We start from the raw sequence: 17,168 nt of genomic DNA, 5'->3' as shown, positions 1-17,168 counted from the left end.
ATCGGACATATAATCCAATAGACAGACATACTAGAGCAGAAAAAATAGATTGTGGTTTTAGTTTAATTTATCTACCATGTTGATTTTGCAAATTTATAACAAGAAAATTTCATAGAAGAATTGAGAAAATGAGCACAATTTGAAATAAGAAATGTAATGGAGGCATAAATGTTCTACCTCCATATACATTGTATAGAGAACTGGGGAAAGGGATAGGCCAGAATAGACATGCTAACAATGTATTCATGGCCTTCTACTTCAATGGTGAAGTGTAAAATAGTTGAATATCACTATGTTTGTAAAACAACTGTAACTGACCTTGTGGAAGGAAGAGTCGGAGGATAAGCTCCATCAGGTCGTAGTGACCGCCCTCGTGGAGAAGGCTGATGGCCTGTAGGAGGTGGGATATAGCTGTAGGAGTCTCGGACATCAACAGGGACAGCAGACATAGCACCAGGTCCATACTCACCTGGCCCAGTAACTGTTAACAAAGAATACAATACATGTATAATATCTAAGTAATGTGTAAACATAGAATACAATAGAATATCTAAGTTATGTGTTAACAAAGAATACAATAGAATATCTAAGTTATGTGTTAACAAAGAATACAATAGAATATCTAAGTTATGTGTTAACATAGAATACAATAGAATATCTAAGTTATGTGTTAACATACAATAGAATATCTAAGTTATGTGTTAACATACAATAGAATATCTAAGTTATGTGTTAACAAAGAATACAATAGAATATCTAAGTTATGTGTTAACATACAATAGAATATCTAAGTTATGTGTTAACAAAGAATACAATAGAATATCTAAGTTATGTGTTAACAGAATACAATAGAATATCTAAGTTATGTGTTAACAAAGAATACAATAGAATATCTAAGTTATGAGTTAACAGAATACAATAGAATATCTAAGTAATGTGTAAACATAGAATACGATAGAATATCTAAGTTATGTGTTAACAAAGAATACAATAGAATATCTAAGTTATGTATTAACAAAGAATACAATAGAATATCTAAGTTATGTGTTAACAAAGAATACAATAGAATATCTAAGTTATGTGTTAACATACAATAGAATATCTAAGTTATGTGTTAACAAAGAATACAATAGAATATCTAAGTTATGTGTTAACAAAGAATACAATAGAATATCTAAGTTATGTGTTAACAAAGAATACAATAGAATATCTAAGTTATGTGTTAACATACAATAGAATATCTAAGTTATGTGTTAACAAAGAATACAATAGAATATCTAAGTTATGTGTTAACAAAGAATACAATAGAATATCTAAGTTATGTGTTAACAAAGAATACAATAGAATATCTAAGTTATGTGTTAACATAGAATACAATAGAATATCTAAGTTATGTGTTAACAAAGAATACAATAGAATATCTAAGTTATGTGTTAACAAAGAATACAATAGAATATCTAAGTTATGTGTTAACAAAGAATACAATAGAATATCTAAGTTATGTGTTAACATAGAATACAATAGAATATCTAAGTTGTGTTAACATACAATAGAATATCTAAGTTATGTGTTAACAAAGAATACAATAGAATATCTAAGTTATGTGTTAACAGAATACAATATACAGTGGAACCTCCCGAAACCGATCATGGTCGGTGCATATAATTTCGGCCGGTTTAGAGAGGGTTCGGTTTGGAGAAGTGAACCGAATACCGATCATCACAATCAGGATTTAATCGATCGGAAGTCATTTTTTACATTAGTGCACCGCATGTATGCCTAGTGTTCGTTAAAACCGACCGATATTGATTGTTAATGTGAATGTTATCACAAAAGAGAAAATCATACGTTTAAAAGGAATGGATTACAGCAAACTTGACTTTGTTACCGCTTATAAACGTAGTTTAGTTAGTTGCGTGAATGTTCTTGGGGATGTTCTCGTCTGCAACCTACATACGACCGATCGCTTCCGGTTACGTCAAGAATCAAATTATATGGTCTAATTACACGATGATCAGTTGATGCCGGTCATTATATGACATAGTCATTTTCTAAAACAATACATGGCTTCGGCTTCTTCATACAGATAATTTATGTTATCCGACAACTACATATATATAAATAAAAACCAAAACGTGTAATTTGAATACGAAACTTTCTCTTTATTACTAGCTCTGCTTGTTTTCCTACAGTAAACAAACTGCATGCACGTGGTAGACCTTCGTTAAATATCTAAACAATAGACATGATTAAATAATTACACCACCATCTCGGGTATAATTACCGTGTACCTATAGCCTTCACATCTGTATACACGCCCCAGGACATGGCATGCAACAACTATGGTACAAGTAAGTGTGTATTTCACGGTCGGTTGATCAGACCTCAATGCAATCTATCGGTGTCGCTCAGGTAAGGCCGGTTTTCAGAAGTGTATTTTAGTTACATTTGACTATTCCAATCTTAAAATCGGTCCATTATTCGGAATTGGGAGAAATCGGTTTTGGGAAGTTTTATATACTATTAATAAAGTGAATTCATTCCGTACATGACATCCATATTCAGTTTCTAGAGGTGATCGGTTTTGAGAAGGTTCGGTTTTGGGAGGTTCCACTGTAATATCTAAGTTATGTGTTAACATAGAATACAATAGAATATCTAAGTAATGTATTAAAATAGAATACAATAGAATATCTAAATAATGTGTTAACAAAGAATACAAAAGAATATCTAAGTTATGTGTGAACATGGATACAATAGAATATAAAAGTTATCTGGATGTTTTCTTAGCTTGAAAGTTAGTACATGTATTTACAAACAAAGCCAGACCACTTTTCCTGATACAAAAAGCCTTAAGTCAAAACTAAGTACTCTGCTCCTAGTCTGTTTTTGACTTGAATGTATTTCAAGAAATATCAAGATTTTCTGCCCTTCATTTCATGAATTTAATATAAGGACTACAAAACTTATTTATAGTAAAGTGTAACTCTTAGAAGTAGTGACCTTGACTTTTGACAATTAATGTATTAGAATTTTATCACATTCATGCTGATGACAAATGACCTTGACCTTACCTGTAGAAGGTCAGTCTGGAGCTGTCGTCCAGCGTGGAGGACACTAAGAGCTTTGTACATTTCCTCTAAGTTGGTGGTATCCATGCTGACCCCGAGGCTTGAGTGGAGGATACGAAGTACATGGTGAGGAAATGTGTGACCGTCTATCAGGTACGGCTGCCATGGTGATATCGGTTCATTCTCTTTGGCATCCAACATAAAATCTACAATTATAGATAATATTCCGAGTTAAGATATATTTTGATATGAATTTGCTTGAATACAGTAAGTCAGTGGGAGTTATGGCCCTTAGTCTACAAAGCAACAGATAATGCTTTGATATATTCCAACCCTATCATCAACTCCCCCATCCCACCTCCATTTTCCAATGCTTACCTGGTAGTAACGCCTTTGAGCCTTCAAGCCCCCAATGAGTAAACTTTTCTTTATCTATAGTGACACTGTCGAGGGGAACATTCTGTACTTCACACATCAACAGCTCATGCATGGCAGTCACTGCGGTTACACACTGTGGGACAAATAGTAAAACAATTATGTATAATTATATAGATATCATAACAACAATAAAACAAAAGGAAACTAGTAGACATTCAATGTATAACCTTAAAACAGTGCAATCAAAGTTATCCTTATTTTGCTTTGGGAACAATACTCCATTACTACAATGAAGTTTTACTAGACTTTTATACTGGATTATATAGTCTCTTGATTGGTAGGCCTGAAGATATTGAAACGCTCAGTCACTTAACGAAGGTATGGAATCGCTCTGTCACTTACTTGGTAGGATCAAACGTATGGAAACGCTGAGTCACCTAAATGAAGGTATGGAAACGCTCAGTCACTTAATTGGTAAGATCAAAGATATGGAAACACTCAGTCACTTAATTGGTAGGACTGAAGGTATGGAAATGCTCAGTCACTTAATTGGTAGGACTGAAGGTATGGAAATGCTCAGTCACTTAATTGGTAGGACTGAAGGTATGGAAACACTCAGTCATTTAATTGGTAGGACTGAAGGTATTGAAACACTCAGTCACTTAATTGGTAGGACTGAAGATATGGAAACGCTCAGTCTCTTAATTGGTAGGACTGAAGGTATGGAAACGCTCAGTCTCTTAATTGGTAGGACTGAAGGTATGGAAACACTCAGTCACTTAATTGGTAGGACTGAAGGTATGGAAACACTCAGTCATTTAATTTGTAGGACTGAAGGTATGGAAATGCTCAGTCACTTAATTGGTAGGACTGAAGGTATGGAAACACTCAGTCACTTAATTGGTAGGACTGAAGGTATGGAAACACTCAGTCACTTAATTGGTAGGATCAAAGGTATGGAAACACTCAGGCACTTAATTGGTAGGACTGAAGGTATGGAAACGCTCAGTCACTTAATTGGTAGGACTGAAGGTATGGAAACACTCAGTCATTTAATTGGTAGGACTGAAGGTACTGAAACACTCAGTCACTTAATTGGTAGGACTGAAGATATGGAAACGCTCAGTCTCTTAATTGGTAGGACTGAAGGTATGGAAACACTCAGTCACTTAATTGGTAGGACTGAAGGTATGGAAACACTCAGTCATTTAATTTGTAGGACTGAAGGTATGGAAATGCTCAGTCACTTAATTGGTAGGACTGAAGGTATGGAAACACTCAGTCACTTAATTGGTAGGACTGAAGGTATGGAAACACTCAGTCACTTAATTGGTAGGATCAAAGGTATGGAAAGGCTCAGTCACTTAATTGGTAGGATCAAAGGTATGGAAACATTTAGTCACTTAATTGGTAGGACTGAAGGTATGGAAATGCTCAGTCACTTAATTGGTAGGACTGAAGGTATGGAAATGCTCAGTCATTTATCTGGTAGGACTGAAGGTATGGAAATGCTCAGTCACTTAATTGGTAGGACTGAAGGTATGGAAATGCTCAGTCATTTATCTGGTAGGACTGAAGGTATGGAAACGCTCAGTCACTTAATTGGTAGGACTGAAGGTATGGAAACACTCAGTCACTTAATTGGTAGGATCAAAGGTATGGAAACATTTAGTCACTTAATTGGTAGGACTGAAGGTATGGAAACGCTCAGTCACTTAATTGGTAGGATCAAAGGTATGGAAACACTCAGTCACTTAATTGGTAGGACTGAAGGTATGGAAACGTTCAGTCACTTAATTGGTAGGACTGAAGGTATGGAAACGCTCAGTCACTTAATTGGTAGGACTGAAGGTATGGAAACACTCAGTCATTTAATTGGTAGGACTGAAGGTATGGAAATGTTCAGTCATTTATCTGGTAGGACTGAAGGTATGGAAACACTCAGTCATTTAATTGGTAGGCCTGAAGATATGGAAACGCTCAGTCACTTAACGAAGGTATTGAAACGCTCATTCACTTATTGGGTAGGATCTAATTGTTGATAATATTGAAGGTTATGTAGACAAATGTAATCTATTGATTAGATTGAAAATATATGAAACCTATAATTGAAACAGAAGATTTTAATAGAAATAAAGAAACTGACATTCTGTTTTTTATTTAATGATTAGGATTTGGATAGATAGTTATATTTCCCAACCTGCCCAGATGTCTATTACACAGTAATATAAAGGCAGTGGTGTGAGTGGGTGGGTGATAAAAGTTAAAGATCATCTGTATATTAGGAAAGGGATCAATACCTACACATAATCATCCGTCTCTCTGTCATCTCTGTCATAGCCTTTCCCTAATGTAAAATACAAAGTGTGTTGCCACAAATAAAACAAGGAAAGGTGAAATATTACTTGTCTGATCAGTAAGGACCACTCCCTCGTACTGAGCTATATCATAATCACTAAGGACCACCCCCTCCTACACAGCTATATCATAATCACTAAGGACCACCCCCTCCTACACAGCTATATCATAATCACTAAGGACCACCCCCTCCTACACAGCTATATCATAATCACTAAGGACCACCCCCTCCTACACAGCTATATCATAATCACTAAGGACCACCCTGTCCTACACAGCTATATCATAATCACTAAGGACCACCCCCTCCTACACAGCTATATCATCTCCGTACTGTCAGTCGTTAAAGTGTACCTGGAAAGGCTTCTGTTCCCTGAGGAAGGCGTATGCTTCCTTCCACTCAGACTGGAGAGAGTACTGCTGTGCCACTTTGTAGGCATATAAGAGGCCTTGTTGTTTCTCCCCTGCCACAAGACAGATGTGGCTCGCTGTCCTCAAACTTGATTGGTTGTACCTCCTTGCCAATAGCAGAGCGGCGTCCTGGACCTGCTTCATCGCTAGGTGACTGTAAAAGTTACAATATTTCATTAGCAGATGTCTCCGTCAAAACCTTACTAACTGCATCAGACCATGTGGTATAGACACATCAACCAAATGAAATGTAATAATTATTAAATTATAGTCATACACTACAACATCTGCCATCTCCATATATCCTTACAGGAAGAAACAAAATATTGTAAAATTGGCATAGAATCTATAGTGCATTCAACCCATAAACACCCCTTCAGACTTTTCAAGGCCTCTTGTTGTTTTGATATAGATATATTGATCAATGTAAACTGAAAACTTGAATAACATATTTCTTTAGCAGATTCATTTTATGGTTAACCTGGTGCAATTGTTGTATAAAAGTCTAAATTGATCCCATTTAACCCACCCCATTAATTTTCTTAATTATTTATACACCCTGAACACTTATGGTGTCAAATATGATATACTGATTTTTTATTAATATATCTACAGTAAAACACATCATTATAATATTTTATCACATAATCTGCCTGATATCCAGTGATTTTGTCCATGTAATATTTCTGCGACATGTCACTAGTGTAATATGACCTGGAGCGATTATCATTGGCTGGAAATCCATTGTGAAGTCAGACAGAAACAATAGAATGACGCCAGGACAAATGAAGTGACGTCAGGATTATGAGGACGGCGGGACAAAATGGCAGCTTTTGCTGGATTTTGAGAATATATTTTGACATGAAATTCTGTGTTATGTAGGTATTTGGAGTTATGTGATAAAAAGTATCTTAAATTTGTGTTCATTTCATATGAAATGAACACTCATGTAAGATCCTATTTAACATGGAGGACCAACAAATCACTTTGTTATAAGCATAGTTTGTTATACACATATTACAGACTGAGACATTAGAAACCTTTAGGGGCGATGAAAAACGCTTCATTATAACCATGAGGTGTGTTCATTATAAACAGGTTTAACTCTACATTGTAGAAGTGAAGGGACTTTCTATAAGTTACAACTGATCTTAATCACCAAGTTATCAAACCAAACAACTGTACAGCTTCCTAAATGAGAAGTATTATCATACAATCTCTTACAAAAGTACACATCTATCAGTAATTTTTATCTTCTGTAAAAAAAATCATGAACAGTTTATAGCTGAGTAAAACTTAACTTGAAGTCTCAATTTAACAATTAACTCCGAAATAGAAAACAGTTCTATGTGAAGTATTTATTTTTATCCTGAATAGTTTTGAAATCTCAAATGGCTTTTATGGCTACCTTCTCTTAGAGGTTTGACCGAAAGTACAAATTTTATTGTCAAGTGTATGGTTTCTGAGATCCGATTACTATGTAGTGGCTATATCAACAGTATACATATTTTGGTACAAGAAAAACAGGAATCTATTTAGAGTCTAAGAACAGTATCTACGACTGGAATAACAGGAATTTATTTAGATCTACAGGAGCCAGATGGTGGTACATACATCAAACGATGAATGGATATCTATAATAGTTTGACTCTACCCTGACTAAGTGAACCCATCGATAGTAGAGTATAGATACGGATGATATGCTTTATTACAGCTATGTAATGGATAGTTCGAGGATCCGATTATAAAATGACTGGAGGGAATCACAGGGTAAACATGGCTGTTTGTCATGCTATAGTCTTATATCCTGATAAATGTAGTGGAAAACATGCACTTTACAGGGGAACCACAACCTGCTCTCCCTGATTTTACATTCACATCCTCTGTATCAGTGACTGCTGGGCACAGTCCATTACCGTCAGAAGGTGTGTGAGAAATAAGGAAATGTACATGTCTTTTATGGTACTGCATGGACACAATCATTTCAATCATTCTTATACATGATGCTAATTAATTCTGTACGAATTAAATAAAGATCAAATATCATTGTGATATTTCTTAAAAGATATATTCCACATGTAGTAATTTTATGGTTGGATTTATTTTGTAAACTCAAAATATGAAGGGACGTCTTTTGTTTAGGCCAACTACCTAAGAGACTGCATTGTGTTCATGTTATTTAGGAATATTAACATGGAACTGAATTCTGTATAACACATCTTACAGAGTTAAAGGTATAGATATTTATTTTCTTGTGTGTAGGTATATTGATTGTGAAGTCATGTGATTGCAAGCATAATGTCATAGTTTTCAACAAAAAAAAACCACCAAAAAACAAAACAAGAGTCCCGTGGGCCTTAACGGTCACCTGAGTTCAGATACAGAAATACAGAAAAGGCATGCATATAAACACTATATATTGGCCCATCAGGCCCTTGAACTCAGTCAGTGATTTTATAAATTTGACTTTTTAATCTATGAAGATTATTTGGTTCCATCGAATCTGTGAATTCTGAAGAATTTTTTTTTGAAATGTTATCCATTTTGACCCCTTTTGGCTCCACCCCTCAGGCCCCTGGGGGTCGGCCAGGACCAATATGGATATGATGTTAAAATGCTATCTCAGGCTAATAATTCTAACCCAGATTGACTAATTTCTTATGAAAAATAGGCAAATAATGTTCATAAATGTGTTTTTCCTAAATAAAGTAAAGTAAACTTGATCCCCTCCCCAAGGGGAAACATGAGACCCCAGGGTCATATAATTCACAATTTTTGTAAAGGACTTTAAGACCTTTTCATATATATGCACAGTATTTGATTCTACCAGTTCCAGAATTTCAGAAGAAGATTTTTGAAGTTTTAGCCTATCTGACCCATTTTGGCCCCGCCCCTAAGGCCCCTGGGGATCAGTCATGGAAAATTTGTTATTAAGATTCAATGGCCATCTCATAGGGATAATTCTGACTACAATTGACAAATTTCCTTTTAAAATGACTAAACAAGAGGCCCAGGGGCCTTAACGGTCATCTGACTCATTGCACAAAACAACAAAGTCACAGTATAAAGTATTGGTTAACGATTAATGTAAACGATACAAGGAACTCCTTAGATGAATATGTAAGTTTCTGAAATAGGTAAATGTCATTTGTTGAACAATCTTGGTAGCCCTTCATCCATATATGGTTGTAACCCATTCAAGGATCAATATAAGGAGGAGTCAGATCTTAAAGCTAAATTTCAGCAAAGCTTCTATTTTGGACATCAGCCGTACTATCCCCATTAGTATTAGCTCGGTCCTTTATAAAATATGATTGTCCGCACCTAAAGTCCCCCCTTCTGAATCAATTAAAACCTCTATAGACCAATTTTCCTTGAGATTGGAGACTGAAACCTGAAAACAGGAAGTGGGCCAGCGGCCATCTTGGAATACCAAAATCTTTACGAAAATGTTTGCATGTTGTTCAGCATCAATTTAAACCCCTATAGACCAATTTTCGAAGATCGGTGACTGAAACATGTAAACAGGAAGTGGGCCAGCTAAAATTAAGAAAATTTGCCCTTTTGGGGCCCCATCCCTCAGCCCTTAGGGGTCGGACCAGGCTCATTTATATAAAATATGACTGTCCTTCCCCAATGATGTTTCACACCAAATATGGATGAAATCCATCCAAGGATGAAGATGCCAGGGGTAGGATCTAGCTTAAATTAAGAAAATTTGCCCATTTGGAGCCCTGCCCCTCTGCCCCTAGGGATAGGATCTATCTCATTTATATAAAATATGATTGTCCTTCCCCAATCATGTTTCACACCAAATATGGATGAAATTCATCCAAGGATGAAGGCGGGAGTAGGATTTAAAAGCTTAAATTAAGAAATTTTCCCCTTTTAGGGCCCCGCCCCACTGCCCCTAGGGGGTCAGACCTATCTCATTTATATAAAATATGATTGTCCTTCCCTAATGATATTTTACACCAAATATAAATGAAATCCATTCAAGGATGAAGGAGAAGTAGGATTTTAAATTTTTAATTAATTTTATATTAAACCTGAGACACAAGGGTCATATAATTCACAATTTTTGTAAAGGACCTCAAGACCCTTCCATCTATGATGAGTATGTGTTCTACTGTTTCCAGAATTTCAGAGTATGTGATTCTACTGTTTCCAGAATTTCAGAAGAAGATTTTTGAAGTTATAACCTATATGACCCCGCCCCTAAGGCCCCTGGGGGTCAGTCATGGAAATTTGGTTAATAGGATTCAATGGCCATCTCATACTGATAATTCTGACAATATTTGACTCATTTCCTATTACAAATGATCAAATAATACTCAAAAATGTGTTATCCCTATATAAACTATAGTAAACTTAACCCCCTCTCCAGGGGGAAACCTGAGACCCCAGGGTCATATAATTCACAATTTCACAAAGGACCTTAGGACCTTTCTATCTATGAAGAGTATTTAATTCCATCACATCTGTGAGTGGAGAAGAAGATTTTTGAAATTTTAGTCAATTTTACCCCTTTTGGCCCCTCCCATAGCTCCCTGGGGTGTGGGGACCATATATTTCGCAATTTTGATTGGCCTTTTGCCTTAGAAGGTTTGTGTAAAATTTCATTAAAATTGCTTCAGCAGTTTTGGAGAAGAAGTCAAAAATGTAAATTGTTTACGGACATACAACGGACGACGCACGACGACGGACAAAAGGTGATTAGAATAGGTCACTTGAGAGTTCGTCTCAGGTGACCTAAAAAAAACCAACAAAACAATGCAGGTTTTACAAAATAATGACAACACAATTAAATAGCGTCTTCCCACAAGGGACGTAACTATGATATGTAAAGACAGAATAGTTAAGGTTAATAAACGACTTTTTTAATATGTTGCTGTTGCTGTAAGTATCTAATAAATAGATCTTTTTAAAGGAAACTTATTACCATATCTATACTATTTCATTTGTTTTATGAAAAGATGATATGATGTATTTTATGTTATGGCCCATTACCTTTCTGGAGAAAATTTAAAGATTTCTTAAAAACATTAATAACATCAGAAAATACATATCGATGGCTTAATATGGGGTAACAACACCAAATATAAACAAGATTTCCTGCGTAATATATGAGAACTGTGGAGATTCATTTAGCTGATTTACCGTATAGTGCAGTGATTATATAGTCAACTACCATGCCGTATTTAAGACGACACGTGTTATGAAAATAACATGTTATTTATTTCAGTAAATTTTTTCATGAGATGATAATGAGTGTAGTATTAACGGTAAACTTTTGCGACTCTACAACATTACCAATCTCGTTTCACATTCTCATTTTAGAAATCATCTGTAAAAAGCATTTCAGAAAGGTAGTGGGCCTTTAACTTTACAATGTTGTGGGCCTTTAACTTTACAATGTAGTGGGCCTTTAACTTTACAATGTTTTTTTTATGTTTCTATCACTGTAACTTTACCATTTGGCTGCCTGTTCGTAGTTTCCGTCCCGGGTAAGTTGTTGTGCCCACAGTGTATATAGCTCCTCCAGCACTGGGTCAAAGGGAGACAACCTCACTTTGGCTAGGGCAATAGCCTCCCTAAAATATAATACAATAATAGTTAGAAGACAACAAAACTCCCCCAAGGATGTTTCTGGCCAAATATTTGGTTACACTCCATGCAGAACTCTATGACAAGTAGCAATTTAAAGAATTTACATCTATCTGCCTATTGGGCCCCGTCCCTCCTGCCCCCTGGGGTCAGAGCCAAAATTTATACAAGCTCTGTTCCCCTTCCCCCAAGGATGTTTGTGGACAAATTTGGTTACATCCATGCAGAACTATATGACTAGAAGCGATTTAAAGGAAATGTTGACAGATGGACGATGGAAGCCACGCCATGACATAAGGTCACCGGCCCTTTGGGCCAGGTGAGCTAAAAACAACTCATCAAACTATATAATACAAAGCATTATTTAGCAATGCTATAAAACTGCCAAAGGTAGACAGCCTTACCTGACTAAAGACTATTGTCTTTGTAAAATTAAAGGTTTCTAAAGGATTTCTAATGACTACACCTGTGATTGAGAAAATGGAGTGTCCTTACAAGGTGGTGTAACAAATGTCAGGACAGAGGGACTATCGGTGTTATAGTGTAACTATGAGAATGATACACATGTCAGGACAGAGGGACTATCAGTGTTATAGTGTAACTATGAGAATGATACACATGTCAGGACAGAGGGACTATCAGTGTTTATAGTGTAACTATGAGAATGATACACATGTCAGGACAGAGGGACTATCAGTGTTATAGTGTAACTATGAGAATGATACACATGTCAGGACAGAGGGACTATCAGTGTTATAGTGTAACTATGAGAATGATACACATGTCAGGACAGAGGGACTATCAGTGTTATAGTGTAACTATGAGAATGATACACATGTCAGGACAGAGGGACTATCAGTGTTATAGTGTAACTATGAGAATGATACACATGTCAGGACAGAGGGACTATCAGTGTTATAGTGTAACTATGAGAATGATACACATGTCAGGACAGAGGGACTATCAGTGTTATAGTGTATAAACTATGAGAATGATACACATGTCAGGACAGAGGGACTATCAGTGTTATAGTGTAACTATGAGAATGATACACATGTCAGGACAGGGAGGGACTATCAGTGTTATAGTGTAACTATGAGAATGATACACATGTCAGGACAGAGGGACTATCAGTGTTAGTGTAACTATGAGAATGATACACATGTCAGGACAGAGGGACTATCAGTGTTATAGTGTAACTATGAGAATGATACACATGTCAGGACAGAGGGACTATCAGTGTTATAGTGTAACTATGAGAATGATACACATGTCAGGACAGAGGGACTATCAGTGTTATAGTGTAACTATGAGAATGATACACATGTCAGGACAGAGGGACTATCAGTGTTATAGTGTAACTATGAGAATGATACACATGTCAGGACAGAGGGACTATCAGTGTTATAGTGTAACTATGAGAATGAACACATGTCAGGACAGAGGGACTATCAGTGTTATAGTGTAACTATGAGAATGATACACATGTCAGGACAGAGGGACTATCAGTGTTATAGTGTAACTATGAGAATGATACACATGTCAGGACAGAGGGACTATCAGTGTTATAGTGTAACTATGAGAATGATACACATGTCAGGACAGAGGGACTATCAGTGTTATAGTGTAACTATGAGAATGATACACATGTCAGGACAGAGGGACTATCAGTGTTATAGTGTAACTATGAGAATGATACACATGTCAGGACAGAGGGACTATCAGTGTTATAGTGTAACTATGAGAATGATACACATGTCAGGACAGAGGGACTATCAGTGTTATAGTGTAACTATGAGAATGATACACATGTCAGGACAGAGGGACTATCAGTGTTATAGTGTAACTATGAGAATGATACACATGTCAGGACAGAGGGACTATCAGTGTTATAGTGTAACTATGAGAATGATACACATGTCAGGACAGAGGGACTATCAGTGTTATAGTGTAACTATGAGAATGATACACATGTCAGGACAGAGGGACTATCAGTGTTATAGTGTAACTATGAGAATGATACACATGTCAGGACAGAGGGACTATCAGTGTTATAGTGTAACTATGAGAATGATACACATGTCAGGACAGAGGGACTATCAGTGTTATAGTGTAACTATGAGAATGATACACATGTCAGGACAGAGGGACTATCAGTGTTATAGTGTAACTATGAGAATGATACACATGTCAGGACAGAGGGACTATCAGTGTTATAGTGTAAATATGAGAATGATACACATGTCAGGACAGAGGGACTATCAGTGTTATAGTGTAACTATGAGAATGATACACATGTCAGGACAGAGGGACTATCAGTGTTATAGTGTAACTATGAGAATGATACACATGTCAGGACAGAGGGACTATCAGTGTTATAGTGTAACTATGAGAATGATACACATGTCAGGACAGAGGGACTATCAGTGTAATATAGTGTAACTATGAGAATGATACACATGTCAGGACAGAGGGACTATCAGTGTTATAGTGTAACTATGAGAATGATACACATGTCAGGACAGAGGGACTATCAGTGTTATAGTGTAACTATGAGAATGATACACATGTCAGAGGGACAGAGGGACTATCAGTGTTATAGTGTAACTATGAGAATGATACACATGTCAGGACAGAGGGACTATCAGTGTTATAGTGTAACTATGAGAATGATACACATGTCAGGACAGAGGGACTATCAGTGTAATATAGTGTAACTATGAGAATGATACACATGTCAGGACAGAGGGACTATCAGTGTTATAGTGTAACTATGAGAATGATACACATGTCAGGACAGAGGGACTATCAGTGTTATAGTGTAACTATGAGAATGATACACATGTCAGGACAGAGGGACTATCAGTGTTATAGTGTAACTATGAGAATGATACACATGTCAGGACAGAGGGACTATCAGTGTTATAGTGTAACTATGAGAATGATACACATGTCAGGACAGAGGGACTATCAGTGTAATATAGTGTAACTATGAGAATGATACACATGTCAGGACAGAGGGACTATCAGTGTTATAGTGTAACTATGAGAATGATACACATGTCAGGACAGAGGGACTATCAGTGTTATAGTGTAACTATGAGAATGATACACATGTCAGGACAGAGGGACTATCAGTGTTATAGTGTAACTATGAGAATGATACACATGTCAGGACAGAGGGACTATCAGTGTTATAGTGTAACTATGAGAATGATACACATGTCAGGACAGAGGGACTATCAGTGTTATAGTGTAACTATGAGAATGATACACATGTCAGGACAGAGGGACTATCAGTGTTATAGTGTAACTATGAGAATGATACACATGTCAGGACAGAGGGACTATCAGTGTTATAGTGTAACTATGAGAATGATACACATGTCAGGACAGAGGGACTATCAGTGTTATAGTGTAACTATGAGAATGATACACATGTCAGGACAGAGGGACTATCAGTGTTATAGTGTAACTATGAGAATGATACACATGTCAGGACAGAGGGACTATCAGTGTTATAGTGTAACTATGAGAATGATACACATGTCAGGACAGAGGGACTATCAGTGTTATAGTGTAACTATGAGAATGATACACATGTCAGGACAGAGGGACTATCAGTGTTATAGTGTAACTATGAGAATGATACACATGTCAGGACAGAGGGACTATCAGTGTTATAGTGTAACTATGAGAATGATACACATGTCAGGACAGAGGGACTATCAGTGTTATAGTGTAACTATGAGAATGATACACATGTCAGGACAGAGGGACTATCAGTGTTATAGTGTAACTATGAGAATGATACACATGTCAGGACAGAGGGACTATCAGTGTTATAGTGTAACTATGAGAATGATACACATGTCAGGACAGAGGGACTATCAGTGTTATAGTGTAACTATGAGAATGATACACATGTCAGGACAGAGGGACTATCAGTGTTATAGTGTAACTATGAGAATGATACACATGTCAGGACAGAGGGACTATCAGTGTTATAGTGTAACTATGAGAATGATACACATGTCAGGACAGAGGGACTATCAGTGTTATAGTGTAACTATGAGAATGATACACATGTCAGGACAGAGGGACTATCAGTGTTATAGTGTAACTATGAGAATGATACACATGTCAGGACAGAGGGACTATCAGTGTTATAGTGTAACTATGAGAATGATACACATGTCAGGACAGAGGACTATCAGTGTAACTATCAGTGTAGGACTGATAGTGTAACTATGAGAATGATACACATGTCAGGACAGAGGGACTATCAGTGTTATAGTGTAACTATGAGAATGATACACATGTCAGGACAGAGGGACTATCAGTGTTATAGTGTAACTATGAGAATGATACACATGTCAGGACAGAGGGACTATCAGTGTTATAGTGTAACTATGAGAATGATACACATGTCAGGACAGAGGGACTATCAGTGTTATAGTGTAACTATGAGAATGATACACATGTCAGGACAGAGGGACTATCAGTGTTATAGTGTAACTATGAGAATGATACACATGTCAGGACAGAGGGACTATCAGTGTAATATAGTGTAACTATGAGAATGATACACATGTCAGGACAGAGGGACTATCAGTGTTATAGTGTAACTATGAGAATGATACACATGTCAGGACAGAGGGACTATCAGTGTTATAGTGTAACTATGAGAATGATACACATGTCAGGACAGAGGGACTATCAGTGTTATAGTGTAACTATGAAAGTCAAAAGTACATCTTTTAAACAGCTTTGGACAAAAGCAAACACCACGCTTCAACAGGGAATGTTACCAAAACATGTCAAAAGTTAAAGTCAAAGTATCATTTTTTTTACCAAAGCATGTCAAAGTTAAAGTCAAAAGTACATCTATTTAAACATTGTTTTACCAAAGCATGTCAAAGTTAAAGTCAAAAGTACATCTATTAAAACAAAGCATTGTTTTACCAAAGCATGTCAAAGTTAAAGTCAAAAGTACATTCTATTAAACATTGTTTTACCAAAGCATGTCAAAGTTAAAGTCAAAAGTACATCTATTAAACATTGTTTTACCAAAGCATGTCAAAGTTAAAGTCAAAAGTACATCTATTAAACATTGTTTTACCAAAACATGTCAAAGCAAGTTAAAGTCAAAAGTACATCTATTAAACATTGTTTTACCAAAGCATGTCAAAGTTAAAGTCAAAAGTACATCTATTAAACAATGTTTTACCAAAGCATGTCAAAGTTAAAGTCAAAAGTACATCTATTAAACATTGTTTTACCAAAGCATGTCAAAGTTAAAGTCAAAAGTACATCTATTAAACATTGTTTTACCAAAACATG

At 36.2% G+C, this 17,168-nt stretch overlaps 1 protein-coding gene across 2 annotated transcripts in view; it reads right to left on the bottom strand.

The window, feature by feature from the left end:
- The window catches only part of LOC138327331 (gem-associated protein 5-like), a 252,249-nt gene that overhangs the window by 5,022 nt on the left and 230,059 nt on the right, over positions 1 to 17,168 (bottom strand). For both annotated transcript variants that reach the window (XM_069273348.1, XM_069273349.1), the window contains exons 21-25: positions 11,693 to 11,812; positions 6,162 to 6,372; positions 3,450 to 3,582; positions 3,075 to 3,277; positions 319 to 481 (exon numbers count right to left, since the gene is read on the bottom strand). In XM_069273348.1, coding sequence (XP_069129449.1) covers positions 319 to 481; positions 3,075 to 3,277; positions 3,450 to 3,582; positions 6,162 to 6,372; positions 11,693 to 11,812 — 830 coding nt within the window. The remainder of the gene's footprint in view (positions 1 to 318; positions 482 to 3,074; positions 3,278 to 3,449; positions 3,583 to 6,161; positions 6,373 to 11,692; positions 11,813 to 17,168) is intronic.

This window comes from Argopecten irradians, chromosome 7 (assembly GCF_041381155.1).
Source record: "Argopecten irradians isolate NY chromosome 7, Ai_NY, whole genome shotgun sequence".
NCBI lineage: Eukaryota > Metazoa > Mollusca > Bivalvia > Pectinida > Pectinidae > Argopecten > Argopecten irradians.
Note: the sequence above shows the minus strand (reverse complement) of the source record. Positions and strands in the feature narration are given on the sequence as shown.